Source organism: Chelonoidis abingdonii, chromosome 8 (assembly GCF_003597395.2).
Source record: "Chelonoidis abingdonii isolate Lonesome George chromosome 8, CheloAbing_2.0, whole genome shotgun sequence".
Classification (NCBI taxonomy): domain Eukaryota; kingdom Metazoa; phylum Chordata; order Testudines; family Testudinidae; genus Chelonoidis; species Chelonoidis abingdonii.
The window spans coordinates 6,882,027-6,906,122 of record NC_133776.1 but is presented as its reverse complement, the minus strand read 5'-3'; the positions used below and the strand labels follow the sequence as shown (position 1 = coordinate 6,906,122).

Sequence of the window (24,096 nt, the reverse complement as noted above, 5' to 3'; positions counted from 1 at the left end):
CTAAACCAGCTTGGAAAGCAAGCTAGCCCCACAACACCAAAGACCAAATTCATCACTTGAGTTCAATCCCAGCTATCCAAGAGATGAATTTGGCATAAGGGCCGCACACGTTACCAGAAGAAATTATAACAGACCTCAGTGGATTTGAGTGGAGTCAGAGCAGCTGGGAAAGTCTCCCAGTAGGGAACTGGACAATGAGGGACCAAGGTCCCAGCATATCACATCTGAGCACTCACACGGGCTACATAGGTGATGTGGGACTCTGCGTCATGACCTTTTTCTATTAATCCTCACTCACGTACATGAATAAGGGGATAATCATTGGAAAAATGGAAAGGTGGCAAATTCAAAACTGATAAAAGGAAATATATTTTCCACACAATGTACAATTAGCCAGTGGAACTCATTGTCACAAGATATTATTTAGGACAAATGCTTATTAGGATTCAAAACAGGATTAGACATGTATATAGCTAACAAGAATATCCAATGTTAACAGTACACGCAAAAAAAAATTAAAAAAAAAAATTAAAAAAGCCTGACTGGATCAGACCCATGGCCCATCTAGTCCTCTAGCTTGTCTCTGTATCAGAGGGGTAGCAGTGTTAGTCTGGATCTGTAAAAGCAGCAAAGAATCCTGTGCCACCTTATACACTAACAGACGAATTGGAGCATGAGCTTTCGTGGGTGAATACCCACTTCGTCGGATGCAGGATGCATGCATGCATCTGACAAAGTGGGTATTCACCCATGAAAGCTCATGCTCCAATACGTCTGTTAGTCTATAAGGTGCCACAGGACTCTTTGCTGCTTTAGCTTGTCTTTAACAGTGGCCAGCACTAGATGCCTCAGAGGAAGATTGCAAGAACCACACAGTAGGCAGATGTGGGAGAGTCTGACCTCAGGAAAGTTTCATCCTAATCTCTATTAGAGATTGGTTTAGACCCTGAAAAATGAAGTTTTTAGCCATTCCAAAATTCTTTGTTTGCATTAGCAATTATAACTCTGGCTATTCTTGTTATCCACGTAACCATCCTGTCCCTCTTTGAATCTTATTGAGCTTCAACAACAGCATGCTGCAGTGAACTCCGCAGTCTAATTAAACAGTGAATGGAGAAGTATTATTTTGTTTTGAATTTGCTCCCAATCCACCATCTCTTAACCAGTCATAATTTGATATACTTTTATCACAAATCCCTCTTATGGTAAACAATCCCAGATTTTTCAACCTCTCTTCAGATGAGAATTTTCCCAGCCCCTTGATCATTTTCACTTTCCTTCTCTGAACCCTTCTGATCCTCCAAAATGTTTCTGGAGATGGGATGACCCACCGATCTATATGGCTTCTGCATATTTTCCATATTATTCTCCATCCCATTCCTTTTGCATCCTAACATCTTGTTTGTTTTTCTGACCCCAGCGGCATATTGAGCAGCAGTCCTCACTGGTCTGCAGACAAAGCCCAAGTCCTTTTCCTGAGCTGATACAGGTTTGGGAGAACTATAAACCCTCAGGCTTCTATGATTCAATCTCCCAGCTTGTGGTGGTTCGGACAAACCTTTCCATGTAGACAGGTTACGCCAAGCTACCCACTGCTGGATTCTGCCACCTTCCTTTGCCGCATCTGATACTGGCCGCTATTGGTGACATTTCGGGGGGCCCCTTCCATAAAAAAAGTTGCAATACTATATTCTTGTGGGATCCCCTGCGGGGCCTGGGGCAAATTGCCCCACTCCCACCCCAGCCCTGTTCCCATGTAGTGTAGCAGCAAGGGAGCACTCAGAGGCATGTTCATCCCCAGCCAGGCACAGGGCCTGAGTGTGCAGGAGCTGCCACCACCCTTGTAGGGAACATTACAGGCTTGCCGGGACATGCAAGCTGCCCTCTGCTCTGGCTCATGTCGGGGAGGGGGATGGCCAGCCGTTGGCTGGAGCATGCCTTGGTGGGAGGCGCTGGGCCATTGCAGCAGGGGGCTGAGTAAGGGGCGCAGGGTGCGGGGGGGGTCCACAGCCAGATATGTTACCCCCCACCTGTGGTTGCGCGGGGTCTTGCCCGGGGTCACCTCCCACCACTGGTGCTGCGGCCAGTGCTGCAGCCGGCAGGGGGCGCAGTGAAGCACCCTCAGCTGCTCATGGGGCGTTGCACGGCAGCGCCCCTTGTGGCCGATGCCCGCACCTGCACCTCCGCTCCCGACCCGCCTCCCAGTCCCTCGGCGACGTCAGTTGGCTAGGGCGTACACCTTAGCGACCGCCGCGCAGCCTCCCTTGCTGGGTGCCATGGAGAGCGCTGTCTGATTGGCTGAAGATGCTGTCGCTCGTGGGAGAGGAGGCGGGACGGAGGTGGTGCGGGGACCGGCGATTGGCCGGCACTCCCATGGGCGGGACGGCTCCGGTCCGCTGGGGTTGGTTGTGCCGGACAGTGGCGGGTGCAGCGTCCGTATTGCCGCTGTGCCCTCCTCCGCCGTCGCTGTCCCGGCGAGCCCCGTGAGCGAGCCCAGCCCCTCCCCCGGCTCCGGGGCGCGGAGCGGAGCCGCAGCGGGACCATGTCGGCCAAGGACGAGCGGGCCAAGGAGATTCTGAGGGGATTCAAGCTGTATCCGGGGGGGCCGGTTCCGGGAGCCCCTCGCGTGTGGGGGGGCGGGGAGCAGGCCCCCCCCCAGGTGCTGTCACCGCGCGCGGAGCGCCCCTCGCCCGGGCTGGCACCGTGCCCGCCCCCTGGACCCAGGAGCTGGTGGCGGATCCTGCTGCCCCGCCACCCCCAGAAAGGGTGGGGAAGCCCCGCGGAGCCATTGCAGGGCTCCGGGGTGTGTGCCCCCCAGGTCCGTGAGCTGTGCTGGGTTGTGCCTTTCGTGTTGCGCTAGAGGGCGAGAGCGTCAAGCGGTCTGTGATCGCAGGTCCCCTGGTCACGCTCGCCCGCCCCTGGTTTCTGGCGAGTTGAGCTGCTGTCTGGAGCTGTCCAAGGGGAGGGGGGCTGCTGGACAGCAGTCAGGGCAGCCTGGGCTACCCTGGAGGCCTCGCTGTGCTCCCGCGCTGTGATTTTAGGTTTGGCTCTTGCTGGGAAATCAGACCCTGGAAGAGGAAAAGAAGCGTAGGCTGGTGTGTTCATGCGGGCGGAGTGTTGAGAATACGGTGATCACTGGCTCTTAACAGTCATTTCCCTCTGTCAGATCCCTTCTTTCCCAGCCTTAAGTTCTAAATAGCTCCTGCAACTGAAGGACCCATGTCTGCCTGGAAAGGAAACACCTAATTTCAAATTTCCACAGCAATGTAGATAAGTATCTTCTTCCTTTTGTTAACCAAAAAGCTCCCTTATTTTCTGGTGCCTAACTGGTAGTGGGATCTGGCATGTCTTGCTATTTCTAGGGGGCTAGTTGTGTGTAATTAGTAATATGGTAATATCGCCCTTCTGTGGGACTCACTGTAGCACATCTTAGATTTGACTTTGCATTATCTAACTCTGAACACATTGTTGAGTAAACCTGGGCAAGAAGGAGAAATAAGAGCCTGGATTCCTCACCTACCCAGCATTTCAGTAAAAGGGTGGACAGATGCCATCTAAAAGGGGGAGAGAGGGTGCATGTGTGTGAAAGGCGTAGGAGAAATAGGGTAAGTTTATTTTTAAAACTCTAACCTTTCCATTTTTCAGTATAATTAATATAAAGCAGAAGTGGGCTGGTCTTGCCCCACCTTTGGGCACTGGGGAAACTCTAGTTACGGCTCAAATTCAAGAATGCAGAAGTTGAAGCACCATCTTATATGATACTATAGTATTTTTGGACACTTCACTTGTTCAGACTTTTTCTGCATCAATTTGTGTATAATCTCTAACAGCTGTGGCATGATGTTCTGAGCTGCTATATGTGGGATTTAGTTAAATAGCTACTGTCAGAGTGCAAGCATGTGTTTCTCTCTGGGGAACTATGGTATTTTTTCCCCTCTTCGAAGTAGTGATTCCCAATACCCAATCAGGCTTTTTAAAAAAATTCTTTCCAGAGTAGCAGCATTGGAAATTCTTCCTTGTATGTTTAGCTGTGATGTTTCAGTTGTCAAGAAGATTGTTAACAGAAGGCTGAGAAGTTCAGGCTATTAGAGAAGATTAAGCTTTTCACAAGTTCAGGCTAATAAGTTAGACTCTTGGTTATGTCCCACTGTTTGAGACCTAAGAAGTGCCAGAGCATAACTCTAGCCTCCAGTTTTTATTTGGACTTCCAGCTTCTGCAGGCTAGGAAATTTAAGCAGCTGTATTTCAGTGATGGATGAAATAATCTCTGCATAGAGTTGATTAAAATAGTAACAAGCTTTTTTCAGTTTTAGGACAGGAAGATACCATGCAAATATAAAAGACAAGGTGGGTGAGGTAATATCTTTTAGTGGACCAACTTCTCTCACCAACAGAAGTTGGTCCAATAAGATACTACTCCACCTACCTTCTCTGTAATTTCCTGAGACTGACACGGCTACACCACCACTGCACATGCAAATAAAATTAAATTGTCTCCACTTGACAGTGTAGGACTAAAGTAATTAATTTTAACAGATTATGGCCCAGCCTAGTAGCCCAATGATGGTGCTCAGCATGGTCATGTAGGAGCAACACAAATTGAATTTTTTATGTATCAGAGGGGTAGCAGTGTTAGTCTGGATCTGTAAAAGCAGCAAAGAGTCATGTGACACCTTATAGACTAGCAGACATTGAAGCATGAGCTTTCGTGGGTGAATACCCACTTCGTTGGATGCATGAATTTTTTATTTGCTCCCTGGAAGTGACAGGGTCTTGGAGCATTATAGAAGTTCAGCCCTGATGGGTGAATAGACAAAAGGCAAGTATCACATGGAAAGTGATCCATTTGGCACATCAGAAAACAGCATTTAGGTACTTAAAGAAGCTCTATCTAGTCTTCATTTGAAAGGCTGCTCTCTGACCCAATAGCTAGATAGCAGGGAATAAAGACCATTGGGCCTGAGGAAAAAGGAGGACCTTCTGCAAAGATTTCACAAGTGGAACTTTTATAAAAAGGGAGAGTTAAAGCAATTCTTTTAATCATTAATTGAAGAACTGTCTTGCCGAGTCATCAAAAAAAATGCACATGGATGAACAGGCGTTGTTTGTCCCTGAGGAAGACATTGAGTCATTGCATCCTTCACACAGGAAGCTACTCATGCACAGAATGTGGTGACATTCTGTAGAGACATTTGATCAGCTAAAATTTAAGATTTCCTCTTTAAAGAGTGGTCACATTCTAGAAAACATTTAAAAGAAATACTAAGTTGTTGCTGACTCTGAAGCTATTTATGGGACTCTAGTTTCCTTACTAGGAAGAGAGTCCTGAAAGTGTGCCATCTCTCCTAGCGTGCAGCATCTCCCCTATCAGCAGTGGGGAGGGAAATGTTCCTCATCATGCTAGTTTCCTTATGTCATGAGATGAGTTTATAGAGTAGAGAATTTCATTGGTAAAGCAGGCTTGTTAAATTATTGCTTACTATAACATAGAACAGACATGTTAACTAGATGTCACCCTGGATAGTTAGTTTTCTCAGATACTGTTTATCTGTGGTTCTTCAGAAAAGCCAAATGCAAGTTTTCCAACTGATTATAATAGGATTCTGTGTTAGTTAAATTGTCGTAGAAATCTACTCAGACTTGCATGGCTGAGGCATGATTTCCTTCCTGTATGATGGTAGCACAGAAACATGCTGTGGGTAGAGTTGGTAAAAACTCAAGCCAGAAGCATCTGTTCCATTCTCTTGCAGCCCTATATTTGCCATTCTGTTTGTTTCCAAGGTGTTTTGTTTTTTTGTTTAAAACATTGAGTATTTAAGGCTTTCAGGTAAATGGAGGATAGACATGGGTAATCTCACCTGTGTATCTTAGGTATTTATATGGCACCCATCCACATTATATGGGTATGTCTTAAATAACTTATGGGTTTGGTACCTAGAAACAGATGGAAAAACCTATAACCACCAAACAATTTGATAGCTTGTCGTCTCTTATAAATTAAACTAGACTGCTTAATGGCTTAGTCTGTTTATAAATTCTTTGATGGCACTTTGCTGTAGGCAGCAATCGTGTTATACTTATAAAGAGTATCTACAAGCTAGTCCTTGCTTTGGAAAGCAATTTAGTTGCCTCATGCTAAACAAGTCATTAGTTCTATAGGTAACTGAGGATACATTCCTTTTGGCAATACTAGCCAAGACCCTAGTTCTGCAAGTGTGTGCGCACAAGTAGTTTTGTTGACTCACGTGCGTAAAGTTAAGACTGCTTAAGTATTTGCAGGATCAGTGCCTAATATTTTATCAAGCTACAGAACAGATTCTGAAGGCACTAGGATTTCTGGAAAGGAAAGAGCTTTATGGGCCAACTTGAGTGCCCCCTTACTGGTTATCTGAATCTCATTTACCTTTGGCACTGAATATCCTTCAATATTTGTTCTGCCATCTTATCTTTGGAAATAGTTTATACCCTTAATTTCAATGTCTTCATTTAGCAGCCTTTCCCATGCAAGAGTAGAGACCTGAAGGAAGACTCAGTTTTCTGTGACTTATGTCCTGGCGATTGAACAGTTTCTGTAAATTGGCTATCATCAAACCGCTTGGTAATTTGGAATCACTCTATTGGGTTCCCTCTACATCTCTTCTGTAGGGTGTAAAATACCCAGGTAATAAAGAATTGCATGGGGAAACTAAGAACAGGTTGATTATAGCCAAATTCTGTTTTAAGTCCGGTAGACCTATTTTTGTTTATCCTTCCATTTAGTGGCAGCATCTGTATTGTTAATCAGATGTGTTTGGTCATAGGTTTTAGTGGTTGATATATGTTTGACTCTTAAGGCAGCATTTCTCAAATGGTGGATTCCGGCCCACTAATGGGTCCCACATTCCCCAGATGAGCTACCTACCTCCTGCCTATGCTCTCACTTCTCCTGGGCAGCAGTGTGCAGGATCCAGGCAGCAGCAGCAGAGGAAGTGCTGGGGGAAGAGATGAGATAGTTGTAGGTCCCTTTGATGGAGTGGAACTCACCACTCCGGCACCTTTTACCAGCTGTCATGGGAATTAGCTCTTCTCGCCAGTGTGCCCTCTTCTGGTAGTGCCTCACTGCCATCACTACTGCTCTGGAACCCACATCACTCCCAGGACTATAGCATCCTCTTTAATGACAGCTCTCCCGCTGTGCCGCACTCTGTTGTCCCCCCTTCCAGGGGAATGTCACAGTCTCTTGGTCCAACCACTTCCTCAGGAGCAAGTGGGGATAGGGGGCATGTGGGCCCACCCACTACTCCAGGTCACAGCCCAAGGACCCTATAGATAGCCACCACTTGTTGCATCCCCTCCAACTCCTCTGTAGGTCACCCTGGGCCACTTCCTCATGATTCTAGCACCCTCTTTGCCCTTGCCTCAGCCTGCAGATCCCTGCAGCTCACCAAGAGCTGCCTTTAGCTCCCTAGGTCTCTGTCCAGGATGTTTGTGGTCTTCAGCCTGCAAGGCAGCTAGTCCTCCTCAAGCTCCAGGAAGTGACTGAAGCTGCTCTGCAGCCCTTCTTATATGGGCCAGCCCAGCCCTGATTGGCTGTCTCCTGCACAGCCTCCCAAGGGCTCTATTAACCCTTTAGAGCCTAGTGTGGGGCAGGCACCCCATCACAAAGAGACAAAATGCAGTTGACTTGTTGCCTTAGTGAGGAGTTTGGTAACCACCGTCTTAAGGGACCATAGTTCAGTTCGTAAGAAACTGCTCTTAGTAATGTCTTAATCCAAAACAGTAAAAACCCTACTTTTGTTTCATAGCCTAGTTAAGGTTCCTAAATGTAACTTCCCAAGACACTTAATAGCAAGCAAATACTGCCCAAGATACTCTAAACTTTATTGTGTCCACATGCAGCAGTACTTAAAAAATTTACATGTGCCAAGTGCTATAGCGGGGTAGGCAACCTAATGCAGCACGCAAGCTGATTTTCAGTGGCACTCACACTGCCCCGGTCCTGACCACCGGTCCGGGGGTGCTGCATTTTAATTTAATTTTAAATGAAGCTTCTTAAACATTTTAAAAGCCTTATTTATTTTACATACAACAGTAGTTTAGTTATATATTATAGACTTATGCAAAGAGACCTTCTAAAAACGTTAAAATGTATTACTGGTACGCGAAACCACTTCTGAAAGGTTGCCTACCCCTGTGCTATGCAGACGGTTATCAGGGTAGGGTAAAATTACATATGGGGGTTTGCATTTGAGGCTGTTCCATATTTTAGCATGTAGACACTCCACAAGACTTATGGAACCAATGCTTGTTCAATTTGATTTCAGGGACTCTGTAACCCCTCCCTCATGCAAGGGCTTTGCATGCCCTCTCTCTCCATTCTTCCCTCCACCACATGCTTGGGGGCTGTGTCCCCCTTCTCCCTATTCCTGGGTCCCCATTTTTCCCATGCCCTGGACTGTGTGCGCCTCCATTCCAAATATCAAGGCTTGCTCATTCTCTCCTCCCCCATGCCAGGGACTGTGTGTTCCCACTATATCATTGTTCTCTATTCTCACTCCATGTCAGGGGAAGTGGAGACAGAGAGACCCTATGCTTCTCATCATTATTTCTTCTTTCTTGTTGGGGGAGTCATTCAGGGTGTCAGCATGTTCAACTGTATTGGGAGGATGGGCAGAGATAAGGTGGAGGGGTTACGCTAAAAGGTATTAATGGGTTCTTGGATCTATAGACAATTACAGACCTCCATTTCCCCCTTCTGGTTTTCAGATTTTCACCAAAGTTAATAGGGATCCGTCCCCTGACGTCTAGAACATTTCCTGAAGTTTTAGAATTAATCTCATGCAGTATTCAAAAGTTGTTACACTCAGCTAGATGGCACTTCTATGTTTGGGTGTATGACAACAGCTCAGAGGTCTTTAACTATGTTTGCTTGCCTTTAAGCGCTTGCTTGCACTTTGCAAGTGGAGGTGATAAGTGACAGTTCAACCTTAACTGAGTTTTGAAAGTAGATTGTGGTTTGGAATTTTCTAGTGGTATAAAAAACACCTTGAGTAGATAAGTGAAGACAATTTCTAAAGTTTAAAGAGGTGGGTCACTAGTTAAAGGAAAGAGGGGGCTGCTGGCCAAGCTAATTATGGCTTCCGTGGTGCTCTGCCCCACACCACTCACTTTACTACATACATTAATTTAAAAAAGTGCTAAAACCCATAGCAAAGTAGGGTGTGGGTGCCTCTTGAGTAGCAGCTATCATGGTTCCACCACGGATGCCTGACCCACCAGGCCACAGTACCTCCCACCCTACTTAACAGATCTTCTGTCTTATTTATTCCAGCTAAAACTTTTGGACAGTAGGGCTGCTTTTGCACTTACAGATGACAGAGTGTTATGCAAGTCTCAAAGTAATTTGTATAATGATTATAACTTGCTCACCTGTGTGTTTTGCCTAACTAAATGCAGAGGACCACATCTTGCGTCATTTGAGTCAGTGGCAAAACTCCTATAGATTTCAAAGAGGCCAGGATTTGACCCAGAAATTTTAGTCAATTTATACAAGCTGATAAGGTACAAAATCTACCACTTTAGGCAGAGCTATAACTAGAAGACTCATATAAAGTTTCTTGTGCAATGTGTGTCAATAATCTGTTACTCAGTTAGGTCACTCAGAAAACAGACTTGTCCACATTTTGCACAATTATAGGTCAAGAGGCAAGTTGATGAGGAATGCAGGAACAGCAATTTTACTAGATTCTAGGGTATCCTTTCACTTTTGAAAGTTAGCCCTGGCTAGCTCAGAGGAAACAGCGCCCTCCCCCGAAAGTGTAATTGTCACAGTGTTGTCTAGTGTCCATCTAATAGCAATTGCATTAACTTTCACCATTCTGCCCCTTGGAAATGGCCTCTCGAATGGGCCAGTTGTGGTCTATTACAAATTTGATGATGCAGTTTCAATTTAATGGACAGTAAAGTTTCCTTTTGAAACTTTAGCAGTCAAAGTTTAAGGTGTTCAGAAAAGATCTAGTTAATGGCACTAACCCTAAACACTGGAACTTGAGGAGGTTTTGAGATGGTGAGTGGGGAGAGCATTACAAGCAGTTGGTTGCAACCATAACTATAATGGCTACTACCCTTCCATAATAGGAAACATATGACAGGAAACCCTAATGCTTCCATCTGCAAGAGAGCTCTGTTATGTGCCTCTTATAGAAATTGTTTATGATGCACTCAGCCTACATAATACCGGTTTCTTCCCCCACTGAAGTGCCCAAGACAAGAATAGCTCATAACTTTAACTACAACCCATTTTCTTCACATAGCTGATGCTTGAGATCAAGAATGCTTAACTACATGGGAAACAAAGGGTTAGCAGGTTTCAGAGTAGGGTTAGTAACAAGCCGTTTCAGAGCTAGAGAGATATGGAAGGAGTTAGTTAAAATTTCAAACTAGTGACCTGTAGCTTAAAAGCTAAGAGTGAATTTTCTTCAAACTTTGCAAGAGCCTGGATTTCAAGTTAAATTCAAGATTTCAGATTAAATAAACTTTTAAAGCCAAAAAATTAGAGAAGTAGATGAGGGATTTATGGTAGAGACCATCTTTTTGTCTTGTTTTTGTATAGAGCTAAGCATAGTGGGGCCCTGGTCCATGAGTAGGACTCCTAGGTTTTATGGTAATACAATAGTAAAATAAAGGAACCTGGTTGCATCCTTAACTATGGAGAGACTGCCACTTGTCACACAATGTTTGAATTAGCAGTCCACACTTGTCTTAAGATAAAGCTGAAGTTTTGCTTATTGTTTTTATGAACTGCTGTTTTGTTTTCCTAGGAGGCGCGTGTTTGAAGAATAATTACTATATCTACTTTAGGTAATCTAGTTCTAGCAGCACTATTTCGGTGTACACACACCTCTGTATTGATGTAGTAAGTCACATCCAGCAGAGCTGAGATCTTTTATAAAAGATGATAATCCCTGATGCTGCAAACTTGTAAAAAATAAACATGTAACATTTCATAGTGGCATACAAGTTACTTGTCTGACTGAATGAGTAAATGATTAAACTTCATCTTATCCAGGGCCGGTGGAACCTATTAGGTGACCGCCTAGGTCGCCTAGGATTTGGGGGGCGGCATTTTCTTTGGCAGCGACTGCCGTGGCTGGATCTTCGGCTGCCCCCAGGAGCTGCTGGCATTTAGGCGGAAGGAGCTGGGACAGGGGGGCACGGGGAGGGCCGCCTGCAGAAAGTAAGGGAGGGGGGTGGCACGCAGGGGAACTCCCTGCCCCAGCTCACTGCTGCTCCGTCTCCTCCCTGAGCACGCCGTGGCTGCTTCACTTCTCATGCCTCCCAGGCTTGCGGCGCCTAAGCTGATTGGTGCCGCAAGCCTGGGAGGGGGGGAGAAGTGAAGCAGCTACGGCGTGTTCGGGGAGGAGGCAGAGCAGGGGTTGCCAGCTGCTGCATGGGTCTCGGGGGCGGGGGAGAGAGCTTCAGGGTGGAGTGGGGGAGCTGCTGCAGGGGGATGCCTCAGGGCTTGGGGGAGGGTGCAAGGTGGAATTTTTGCCTACGGCGTGAAACATCCTTGCACCACCTCTGATCTTAGCCTATGTTTTTAGTACCCCAGATGGTGTAGCAAAACTCTCTTATTAAATATCAGTAGTATGTGTAAGTAAATGTAGAGAAAGGCTTTAGGAAGTTTGAGTAGGTCCTTCTTACAAGACTAATTTATGCAGTAAATGCCTTGATAACCTGGTGATCTAGGCCAGGTGTTTTTGGCCACTCTAGTTATTTTATTTGAATAATTAAATGTCCAGGTATTAACTGCTGTGGTGCTTGTTTATAGCATCTTGATATGTGGACATCTCCGAATGGGAATTGTTTAAGGAAGAGTGTTAACTGTTTCTGAAAATTGACTTCTCAAGTTAGACATGTGAAAGATGATGATGTCAGGAGATTTGCATTCTGTTCTCTGCTCTTCCTTTAACTGTGAGAGAATTTTGGAAATGTCATTTAACTTCTTCCTCCCTTCTCCCCCTCCATCTGGAAAGTGAGGATAATATCTTTGTGGGAGTTGCAGCTTAGTTCATATTCGTAAAGAGTGAAGATCCTCCAACAGAAGGAGATAGAAAAGCACGAAATGTTTGAACACAGAGGCGCCAAAACACCTTGGAAATAACGTGTAAATGGACATACACACACATCTAGCACAGAAGGGCTTATTTCTGGGCTCCTGTATGGAGGCATAAAAGGAGAACTTGAAGATTGGTACTCGGTATTAAAAAAAAAACCTAAACTTTGTAGTTTTCTGCACTTTTCTCCATCTAAGGTTGGTATAAAAAATTAGTTGTTTGAGAGCAGAATTGATTCCTCAGTCCTCCGTACCTGTCAGTTGTTCAAACACTTAATCACTTTGAAACATTTAAATAAGTGATCCTACTAAAATAGCAACTTGTGTTTAGATTTGTGATGCATGTGCACCTGCAATGCTTGACATTGAATACAATCACTTCACACAGATTAAATACCTTTTATAGTCTTTGTGGTGGCCACCTAAACATCTATTTCACTGTGGCTTTTCCATAAACAGGTACCTGTTAGGAATAAAACAGAAATCAGTTCTCTCAAATGGTTCAAGGAACCTCTGCAAGTTAACTAAACAATATCCTCAACCATTTGTTATTGTCTTAAGGCCGACTACATTATGCCCAGTTTTGCTTGGAAATGATGTACAGCAACTGAGGTTCTTTAGAATTACAGTGGGAGCCAAAGCTGAACGTTCCAACTGCAGGACTTTTAAAACCTTGATTGACAGACTAGGATTTTCACTATGACAATGATAGAATTCAGTGTAGGAAAGCTCTGATAAAAATGTTTTGTGCTGTGGCTGAATACGGAAATGTAGAAAGAATTCATTGATAGCATCAGATTAATTCAGCCTTAGGGGAACATAGAAGTTAACTACATGCATGATTTTAAGACATCAGAAGGGGTGATGATACCAGGAGGAGGGCAGGATAGAGTAATGAGCAAGAATAAGTGGAATTTTGCTTAAATTTACTTGACCTTAAAGTTGTTAGAAAAAAAATGTTACATGGGATAATGCAAAGCTATTCAGTTATTCAAGCCTGCGATTTTGTGACACCCATGTATTGAAGGATAGCAAAGATAACTTTGAGCAAGACAGCATCACCCATTAAAGATCATGATGGTGCAGTGGATAATACAGTTACGTTGTTGATTCCGTAGCTATAGTAGTAGTAAATAGGACAGCTCTCAGGGGTACCCCCAGACAGTTCTCATGAAGTATGCACAACTGACTCACTTTAATTTTGCATGAAGTCACAGATATTTGGCCTGGTGCCTCTCTGTCATGATAGAGCAGCTACCTGGCCAAATTTCAATGAATGGTGTTGCAAAATCACTTGGTTTGGGGGCCCTCTCAAATAGGATGGGTGGCCTAGGCAAACTGCCTCTTTTGCCCCACCCAACTGAGGGCAACACTGGCAGTCTGTGAATGGTGTTCTGCATGAAACCCACCTGATTTATGATAGTGTGGATGTTTGTTCATTCAGGCTCAGTATCTAGTACTGTGAATTTTTTCTATGTACTGCAGCAAGACTGCAGGGGGTCCTTACACCTTAATCACAAATTAATGTGTACAAGGCTCAAATAGATTGCCTCTTCTTCACTTCAGAAAACTTGATTTAAGCCTTGCTTGACTTAAGGATAAATGTGCATGGACTTAAGAAACCCATCCCATATCAGTGTCAGAAATTTCTAGTTAAAAGACAAACTATTGAACGGACAGTCAGCTTCAGATACTTTTTGGATGAATCATTGAAGTTTAAAAAAAATACTAGGTTGGACAACAGTCAAAAACTTCATGAGAGAGAGAGATTCATTCTGTGGGTGGAAAATCATGTCAAGTTAGTTACTTCCCTGGTTTTATTAAGAGGACTGTTTCTATTAATGCATTTGCATGGACTGTTGGTAGTTCTTCATAAGCATAGGACTCAGAAATGCCCACACAGTTTCCAAAATACATCTAATCAAAGTGGGAAGGAGTTTGTGTAAACAGGTACAGGAGCAAACTGAATAGTTTGCAAGCCAAGACAGTAAGGTAGTTATTTTCCTTGTGACACTTAGGGAACTCTTCCATTGCAATTCATGTTGTTTTCACTGAACATACAGTGTAGGGAAAGAGATCGGCATTTTAAAAATGAAATTCTAAAGCACTTCTGGATGTTACTTTTTATTGCAGATGATCCTAGATTGCCTTTGTTTTCCTCTTGACACATCTCATGTCAGGCTGACGTTCTTAACTATCATGGGATAGGCAGCTTCTTCTGGAACCTAATAACAGTACTGATGGCTCCCCTGGAGGAGTTCTCTTAGAGTGACCAGATGTCCTGATTTTATAGGGACAGTCCTGATTTTTCAGGGCTTTTTCTTATATAGGCACTTTTTACCTCCCACCCTCTGTCCCGATCTTTTACACTTGCTGTCTGGTCACCTTAAAGTTCTCTCCTCCCAGAAATGAGTTTGTTTGCCTCTGCAGTTCTGGTCAAGTGTGTTCCTTTCCTCCTGGACTAGGAGAACTGGGGTTCCCTGTATGGCAGGTTACCGTGTTACTGTTAAATCTCTAAACTGATGGTCATGTGGTTTTTCATAGTTACCAAGGTCTCAGAGAAATATTTAAGTGCTCATCTGTTTATTTCCCACATGAAATTATAATGCTCTGCAGGCACAGCAATCAGTTGTGATGTCATAAACAGGATTCTGACACCATGTGGGGGAATTAGCAGCAGGCACTGGTGAACTCTTAGAGTGAAAGACCTGGTTCTCTCACAAGTCTCTCTCATAGCGTTCTTATATTTTTAGCCTTTTTTACTATCTGCAAGTTGTCTGTGGCCTTTTGAAGAACGAGTTTCCTTCATTCTAGAAGAGGGGCAGATTTTCTTTTTTTTTTTTAAAAACAGTCCCTGTCTCTAGTTTATGTTAATTGTACGAAAGCACCCCCAGCTATAGTGTACTATTCTCATTGGACACATGCAAAGTGTTACTTACATTGCTAATTCAAGGGAGGAAATAGTCATTTAACATCTCCAGAAAGGAATGATTTTATCTGCTTTCCTTCTTCCATACAGACTTATTCTAATTCATTAAACACTTTTGCATTGAGCACTGTTGCATTATTTTAATGACTTTAAACCGAGCTTTATAGAAGAAACACTGAACCTTGATTGGTTTTCTCAGAAGTGAAAGAGGAACTAGCTCACAGTTCTTCGAGAGATGTCCCTGTGGGTGCTCCACTTTGGTGTCGGTGCGCCCCTGCGCCTTTGATCAGAGATTTTTACAGCAGTACTCCTACCGGCCACGCATGCTTAGAACCTGTCACTCACTCTGAGTATGTCACTAGAGAGCATGCGCACCAGTGCATGTGGCGAGCACGCGGCACACACTTGAGTTGAATGGACATGAGCATAACGCATGTCAAGACCCAGTACGGAAAAACAGGTAAGTCTTCAGTCACAGGAATGTCTTTTCATACCTGAGCTATTAGGCTCTATAGAGAATCTCAGCAACTTGATAAGGCTTTTAAAGGAGCTTTTCATTTAACAACATAAGAAAATTGTTAAGCACTCTAATAGCATAACTCCACTCCAGAGTTGGCATTCATGGACTGTTGTTGTCAGCTATTTACGAGTGATTGAATGCAAAAGGATCTGGAAAAACTGACTCTGTCCATATGCACTCACAGCGCACTGGGCATTGATAGTTCGTATGATTACGATAAGTTTATCTATTGAGGGGTGCAACTCTTGTCGGAGTAAAAGGCCAGCACCGGGTATTCTATTTCTTTAAAAAATGGATTTCTATCGTTACCTCATTACATTATGGTTTGTAGGGGTATTTGTTGTTGCCATTAGTCGCACCATAAAAAATTGTTGAAAAGGTTTTAAGAGGAGATCATCACCAGTAAATAAGAAGGTTGGCGGCGGCTATTCCACTGCTACTGAACTGAGTCGGATGCATTAAAGTCAATTGAACAATTCTCCCCAGCCTTGCCCATTTGCTACTTATTGCATAGGCAATGTGAAGCAAGGATAGTATTTTGCACTTAATTATGGGATCACGCCATCATTCTTAAAAACTAATTAAGTATTATATTATTTATAAGGATTAGTTCAGGTTGAGTTATTCCCATGAATCAAATGTAATTTATCCTAATCCTTGCTTGTTATTTATATAAGTTAGGGCAAAATATAGAGTCCTAGTGGTGCATATATGTACAATTATTTAACTACTTAGCACGGGTGTGAGGGATGTGACTAGCCAGTATTGCATCATCAGAGGAAGATCATTAGGCCTTATCATTCCATCATAGGGCAACCAGGCATTACTCTGCACCTTAGGGAAGAATCACTTGCTAGGCTGTATGGCCAGAAAGAGACTTGGTTCAGGAAAATGAACGAAATGGATTTTTGCTCAAACAAGCAGGAAAGCCTGAATTGGAATAAGAAGAGACTCGGTCTTAGAAGAGGGAAAAGTTAGATTGGCAATGGCTGGAGTCTGCCAGGAGAGTTCTTAGAAAGGAAATACTGAATGGCTAAAACTGCCCTGCTAAGAGGACGCGTAATTGCAGAGTATGGACTGGCAAGATAAGATATTTTAATTAAACCATCTTGAGTTTAAACGTTGCTATAATGTTGTATGGTAAAGACTTAGAAAGGATCTGAGAGCGACTTGCTGCAACATAACTGGGGGCTGTTGAAGCCTCTAATCACATGAGGAACAATTGGGCCACTGACTTGTGAAAGAGAATCCGGGAGTTGATTTGGCTTTGCGATCTTCAAAACGTTTTCCTTCTCCAACGTTGGTGATTTGTTGCTGTTATTTTGGGTGGAACTTAAATACTCTACAGCTTTATGGGCAGTTCAAGTTGCACGTAGGGCCTATAGGCGTGCAAACTGACGGTGATCTCCTATGGCATTTCCTCCCTGAATGTTCAATAACGAGTGCTGAGCTATTGCGTCATATGGGTACACGGTATATACATCAATACTGTCAACAGTCGAGAGTGAGTTAATACTTTATTTTTCGAACACGGCATGGGGGCTCATGGTTAAACTCAGGAACTGTTCTGTTGGCACGAATTGTCAGATATTTAGCAAGTTGTCCAACCTTGGTTTTAATTATGTGGGGCACTTCGTGCAAGTTCTCAGTTCTTGCTTATGAATGTTCTGTAGATTATTAAAGTGATGGATTAGAGCCAACCCTACGGTACACCTTGATCGGTTGTTGAATATTAATAGATATACTTTACGATGCCAGTATAGCCGATTGGTTTCAGCATATACCTACTTCCTAACCTGAAAAGGTGTACCACAGGAAATTACGTGAAAGTCTGACCATATGTCATGCTTTCTTGTTTGTGGGCTTCTCAATGAATGTCCTGAGTAGAACTATGTCTGAAGTCTTTACATCTTTAGTCGTAGAGCAGCACAGGCGGCAGCGCCGGTGCAATGTAATGCGAACTACTACCAAAATATCAGAATTGGTACACTTATTTAATTCTGGATCATATATAGTGTCAAGGTTAGATGACTGCCAAGAAATAACCTATATTTTAATCACAACGCGAAGTAGGAGGGGAGGAAGGTGGTAGTGGGGCAGACCACCCACAGGGACACTCATCTCGAAGAACGTCAGTTACTGCACAAGGTGAGTAACTCCTCTTCTTCGAGAGAGATGTCCTGTGGGTGCTCCACTTTAGGTGACTTCAAAGCAGTGTATTCAAGGAGGTAGGGATCTGCAGGCATGCAGAATGCCGTAAACAATATCGCCCGCCAATCGAGTGTCAGAGAGGGGCCTTGAGTAAGGGCATAGTGGAGTACGAAGTTGAGTGGAGAGACCAGGTGGCTGCCCTACTGATGTCTGACAAAGGTACTCTGCGTAGGAAGGCTACAGAGGTAGATACAGACCAGTGAAATGTCCTGATCAATGCGGGAGATGTACGTTCCTATCTGATAACAGAGACGTATGCACTCAGAGAGCCATCTCGAAAGCCTCTGAGCAGAATAGCCAGGCCCTTGAACGATCCGCAAATAGAGACAAAACAGTCCAGGAGAGCCTCGGAAGGTCGTGTTTGTCCAGATAAAAGGACAACGCCCTACGCACACATCAGGTGTGTGCATCGTGGCTCAAAGGAGTTTGTGTGTGGTTCGGGAAGAAAGTTGGTAACAGCAGAACAACTCGCCTTGAAGAAGAGGGCACATGGTGGATCCACCGCAAAGCTGCTATCTTGCTGCCGCTCTGGCGAGGTCACAGGCACAAAAGGCTGTTTTCATTGAGAGGTGAAAAGGGAGCAGGTGGCAAGGGTCAAAGGGTTGGTGAGTTAACAGGACAATACTAGGTGAAGATCCCATGGAGGGGTAGGTGACTAACATCTGGATATAGGGTTTGGCGTGCCTTCAGGAAACTTGGTGAGGGACGAGCGGTGGCTTAATGTCTGGGTATAGGATTAGGAGAGGCGCAGTGCCGAGGAGAGGCACGCTGCCGGCACGGTGCTTTTGCAGTGCTGAGGAGCAGCACGCTGCCAGCACCGCAGCCGCTTGGTGTGCCCAGGAGGAGTGCGCTGCCGGCACTGCGTCCGTTTGCAGTGCTAGGAGGAGCACGCTGCTGGCACGTGGCCATTTGCGGTGCCCAGGGGAGTGCACTGCTGGCACTGCGGCCCATTGGCAGTGCCAAGGGGACAGGAGCGACAAGGACCTCCTGACATGGGAGGTCGGGTCTGCCTCAGTGCTCTGTGAGAGCTGTGGCTTAGACATCAGAAAAAGCTGAGGCACCTGCTTGGTGTTGTCAGCACAGAGGGTAGGGATCTCACGGGAGACCCCCTACCCTTGTTAAAGTCTCTCCTGTGAGACTGTTCTGCTTCTTGCCTCCGCTCCAGGGAGGGTAAAGCAACGCGCCCCCCAGTTGATTCTGGGGGGCGCATGTAGGAGGGATTGACCTTTCCCATCTCCAAAACGTCTGCTTAGCTCGTCGGCAGTGGTGTATCATCACGCCTAGGATGTAAACAGCTGATATCTGGATGGTTTGCAAGGCACCAATTCCCAGATTTCATGGTCCACTGAACAAGACGAGAGTGGGAATAAGCCCTCCTTGTCTGTTGACATAGAAAGCAGGCAACGTGTCTGTTATTTATGCGTAAATGCTGATCTTGATAGTGGGAGGAGAACGGCAAGCATTCCGGATAGCGCGAAGTCTAGAAACGTATGTGATAGGGGCTCGGAGTGGAGACCATAGCGTGTACTGTGTGGGAGAGATATGGGCCCCAGCCCGGTGAAGGATCGTCGCGTTGTACATCATCAACAGTTGGTGGACGTCTGGAGGAAGGGACCCAGAACAGAGGTTGTCAGGGACTGTCCCACTGTATGACAGAGTCTTGCCCGGTACGGTATGGCAATGATTTGTTTATTGAATACACATTGGTTGGTAGAATCGGGCCAACGCAAGCTGGACACCTCATGTGGAGACATGCATTCTGGACCACGAAAGTGCCACGAGGCCATGTGCTCATAGTTAGAGGATCAGCGGCGGTGACCAGGGCTGCTGTGAAGCCTTGCAGCCCAGCAGTTGTAAGTATTGACACGGCGTCGGGTGGAAGGGAAGCCGCTCCGTTCTGGATTGAGCCTTGCTTCTATAAATCCCAGGCGTGGTAGACTTAAGTGTGATTGTTGTCTCATTTATTTGTGCAGCTCCAGGGATTGAAACGCATCGATGGTGATTTTTATGAAGCGGAGGGTCTCGCGTGTGTGAGGCCTTGAGAAAGCAATCATCCAGTAGGAAAAATATTAAACCCCTTATTCCTGAGGTAGCCGTGACACCAGTAGATAGTTTGGAAGAAAAACCAGGGGCAGATGGAAAGGCCAAATGGTAAACTCTTATTGTAAACATCGGCCAAAGTAAACGCGAGAAAACCGTGCATAGTGGAACGTGAAAATAGGCGTCTGTAGGTTAGGGCTGAAAACCAATCGCCTGACTGCAGGGTCATGGAATTATGGTGGTGGAGAGTACACCATTTTGAACTTTCGTTTCTTGACGAAATGTGTTGAGTCTGCAGGATGCGAGGATCGGTCGCCTCTCGCAGTTTCTCTCTGTGTTAGCGAAATAAGGGAAGAACTCCTTCCTGGTGGCATTTGGCAACGATTCGTAGCACAGGTGAAGAAGATGTACTCTGCTGGGTGGCGTCGGAGAAGTGTCCTGAACGAGGGACGGGGGATGGGTGGGTGGGAGATACGGGAGGAAGGGGAAGGAGATCCCGCGTGTGTAGGACCTCGCAGAATCCCACTTGTCGGTGGTAATTTCTGCATTGGTGAAAGTGGTGAAAGACAGATGTCCAAGCAGTTTTGAGCGACTAATGCGCCGAGTAGGGCGCGGTTTCGAGACCCCTGACCAAAGTCAAATCTGTTTATTATTTGAGGAATTGGGTTATCCGGAAGAAATTGGGGCGCGCTGGCTGTATTCTGGACTCGTGGGTGGCATTGTTGTTGTGTTGATCCTGATCCCGGGAGAACTGCTGAGATATATGAGGGGAGCGTGGACGGTGGGTAACGGCTGATATCTGTATTTACCGCCTTCTGTTTGTAGGCGTCTGATAACCTAAGATCGCCAGAGTGCCTTACATGGATCTCATTGAAGTGCAGCACCTCATAGGTGAGACAACGGATTTATACACACAAAAGGAGAGCCTTAGGTGCTCTGAACTTCGTGAGGAAAGAGAGAAGAGGAAGCCAGGAACTCGGCAATACTGACGGCCGCTGTAGCGTGGATCTTGCTACAGTATTGGCCTGAGATCAGAGCTGCTGAAAGAGCGTGCAGGATAGATACTTGGCCCTCGAAACTCGAAGCTGTAAACGTGTTCTTGTCGCTGGATGTATTCAATAAAGTGCGAACCTTATTACAGTCTTGTGGTCGACCTTCGCTAGAATTGCGGTATAAGTGGCAATTCAATGCAACGTTGAAGAGGCTAGATCCTTACGACCCAGCAGTCTAAGGTTTGCCCCTCTCTGTAGGTGGGGATGCGGAATACTGTTTAATTGTCACTGATTGGCCTGCGTCACTACCAGAAGTAGTTCGGCCTCAGGATGTGAGAAAAGGAAATTCCTCAGAGCCCTGATGGAGGGAATGAAGTATTCCGTCCGCCTGTTGCAGGTAGGCTTGGTTGGGCTGGGTCCTCCAGATGGATAGATCCCAGAAGGGCTGAGTTAATTGTAAGCCAGTCTGATGACGAAGAGGGTGGGATCTGTTAGCTCATGTGGTCAGGTACTTCCTGCACAATTGAAATCTAAGGTCATTGGCAAACGCTTTGAAGAGATCTTGGAGTTTTGAAAAAATCATCTGATGGCAAGTGGAGGGAAGGAATAACGCTCTCTCAGGTATTGGTGCATTGTGTCGTCAGGTAATACTGGGTCAGGACTGGAGAGTGATCCTGAGGATGGGAGGTGCGCCAAGTGCGTCATAGATTTAACCGTTCAATGTCGTTGTGAGTAAGAGTCAGCGGACCGTGCTGCGAGGAAAGATGGTCCACGGAGCCCAGATACTGCCAGTGGGTGGAAAAGGCATAGCAGGGCCATCCCAGGGGTGAACACCCCAGGAGGTTGGGATCTTGAGGTTGTGTGGAAATTTTCCTGTGTCCACGGGGGACAAGAACACTGTGAGGGTAAGAAATCAGATGCAACTGCAACAGCAGCCTGTTAGTTCAGACTCCGCTCACTGGAAGGAAGGCTGCTCGACTCGAGTTCATTTGTATAGAGAACGCTATCCCAAAAAAGGGTGATTGCGTGCAGGTGACAACAGGAGGTCACTTGAAGTGGTAATTGTAACGGTGGGCAGTCGGTAGGCGAAGGCAGATGGGAGTACCTGTGAGTGAAACCGCGGCTGGCACTGGAGTTTTTAGGTCTTGGCTCCCATGCCAAGTAGCGGGAGTAATGCCGGTGTCGCAGGTGGCTGCTGTCTATAATAGCAGGCTGCGGTGCCTCCGTGCCTCAGTCCGTCCTAAGTTGTCGTGCGCATCTCATTGCGGTGCGCGACAGGTGCCACAATCGAGCAGCGGCAACCGAAAGCCCTGTCGCCCCGCACCAGAGCCTCACGATGGACCTGCGACCGAAAGCACAGTTGGGGTCAGCGCGGCGCCGCATTCATCACGGTGCCGCGCATGCTGCGCTTGATTGTGGACCTAACTGAACTAGCTGTCGCCCTCGGCACCAGAGCCTCACCTGCCCCACCGGAAAGCACAGGTGGAGTGGCGATGGCCTTATGCTGATTGCGCCACACTTTCATAACGGTGCGATAGGTTGCCACAGTCGGACAGCGCCAAATGATAAGCCTGTCACCTTGGCACCAACAGAGCCCTGGCTGCCGCCGAAAGCACAAGGCGGGTGTAGCGGCGGTAACCGGAGGAAGCCGACCGTCAAACACTCAGGCGGGAAACTGATGAGCTGGTAAGGAAACTGCGCAGCTAACAGGAGAAGTTTACAGTTGAAGTTCCCTCTGAATTGTGATGTTCTTTTTTAGCTATCCTTCTTAGTTTTTTTGAAGGATTAGAGCTGGTGTCTGGAGGCAGAGTCTGCGCCAGGGGTCTGAGAGACTGCAAGGTGATTTTTGAAGTAGAAGGAAAGTTTACCTTTAACTCCCTGTCCTTCCTAGCCTGGAGCTTAACTTAGTGCAGTGGAGGCAGCAGTTTTTGGGAATAGAGTGCCCCCAAGTCATTTTATACCTAGAGTGCCCCTCAGAAAGAGGGACAGAGTCCTTACAAGAGAGCATGCGCTTTAAAGCCTTGTGGAGCCAGGCAATTTCAAAGCGGCTGACAGAACGAATTTTTTTTTTTCCTTTGTTCTTTCTTTTTTTTTATTTTTTTTTTTTTTTTTTTAAACCAGTGGAAAGAAAAGTAGGCTAACTACTAACTAAGAGCTAAGTAAACCGGAGAAATAAACTGTGTAACTAAGGTATTTTAAGAATGCAGGAAAGAAAGATTAAGGAGTCTGTCTCTGAGCTCCTGTCTAAGCCGGGGCGGTAGAGAAGGAACTGAGGGGTACCTGGCGCCGCGCATGCTCTTACGGACATGACTCAGAGTGAGGTGACAGTGTTCTAAGCACTGCGTGGGCCGGTAGGAGTACTGCTGTAAAAATCTCCGACAAAGGCGCAGGGGCGCACCGGACACCCAAAGTGGAGCACCCCACAGGACATTCTCGCAACTGTGAGCTAGTCTCTTTCACTTCTGAGAAAACCAAGTCAAGGTTCATGTTTCTTCTATCAAGCTCGTTGAACCGTTTCATTAAAATAATGCAACAGTGCCTCAATGCAAAAGTGTTTAATGATTAGAATAAGTCTGTATGGAAACGAAAGCCAGATAAAAACAATTCTTTCTGGAGATTAATGCACTATTTCCTTCCTGAATTAGCAAGTAAGTAACACTTGCCAATGTGTCCATGAGAATAGTACAACTATAGCTGGGGGTGTTGTACAATTAACATAACTAGCAGACAGGACTGTTTTAAAAAAGAAAAAAGAAATCTGCCCCTCTTCTAACGACTGAACTAAGGAAACTCCGTTCTTCAAAAGGCCACAGACAACTTGCAGATAGTAAAAAAGGCTAAAAAAATATAAGAACGCATATGAGCAGAACGACTGTGAGAGAAACCAGTCTTTCACTCTAATAGTTCAACCACAGTGCCTGCTGCTAATCCCCCCCAGTGGTGTCAGAATCCTGTTTATGACATCACAGACTGATTGCTGTGCCGTGCAGAGCATTAAATTTCATGTGGAATACAGAGGAGGACTTAATATTTCTCTGAGCCCTTGGTATACTATAAGAAACCACATGACATCAGTATTAGAGATTTATACAGTACTACGGTAACCTGCCATAGCAGGGAAACCGCAGTTCTCCTAGTCCAGAGATAAGGACCACTTTGACAAGAACTGCGAGGGCAAACAAACTCATTCTGGAGGAGAGAACTTTTAAAGGTGACGTAGAACAGCAAGTGTAAAAGATCTGGGAACCAGAGGTGGGAGTAAAGTGCCTATATAAAGAAATAAGACCTGCAAAATCAGGACTGCCCTATA

The 24,096-nt window shown here is 45.5% G+C and overlaps 2 protein-coding genes across 2 annotated transcripts in view; one reads left to right on the top strand and one right to left on the bottom strand.

Annotated features, from left to right (window-relative positions):
• Positions 1-24,096, bottom strand: part of DIS3L2 (DIS3 like 3'-5' exoribonuclease 2) — a 404,569-nt gene that overhangs the window by 342,042 nt on the left and 38,431 nt on the right. The gene's annotated exons all lie outside the window — the stretch shown is intronic.
• The window catches only part of PDE6D (phosphodiesterase 6D), a 59,201-nt gene continuing 37,501 nt past the window's right edge, over positions 2,397-24,096 (top strand). The window contains exon 1 of the mRNA XM_032803858.2: positions 2,397-2,592. Within this exon, the coding sequence (XP_032659749.1) occupies positions 2,543-2,592 (50 nt within the window). The 5' untranslated portion in view covers positions 2,397-2,542. The remainder of the gene's footprint in view (positions 2,593-24,096) is intronic.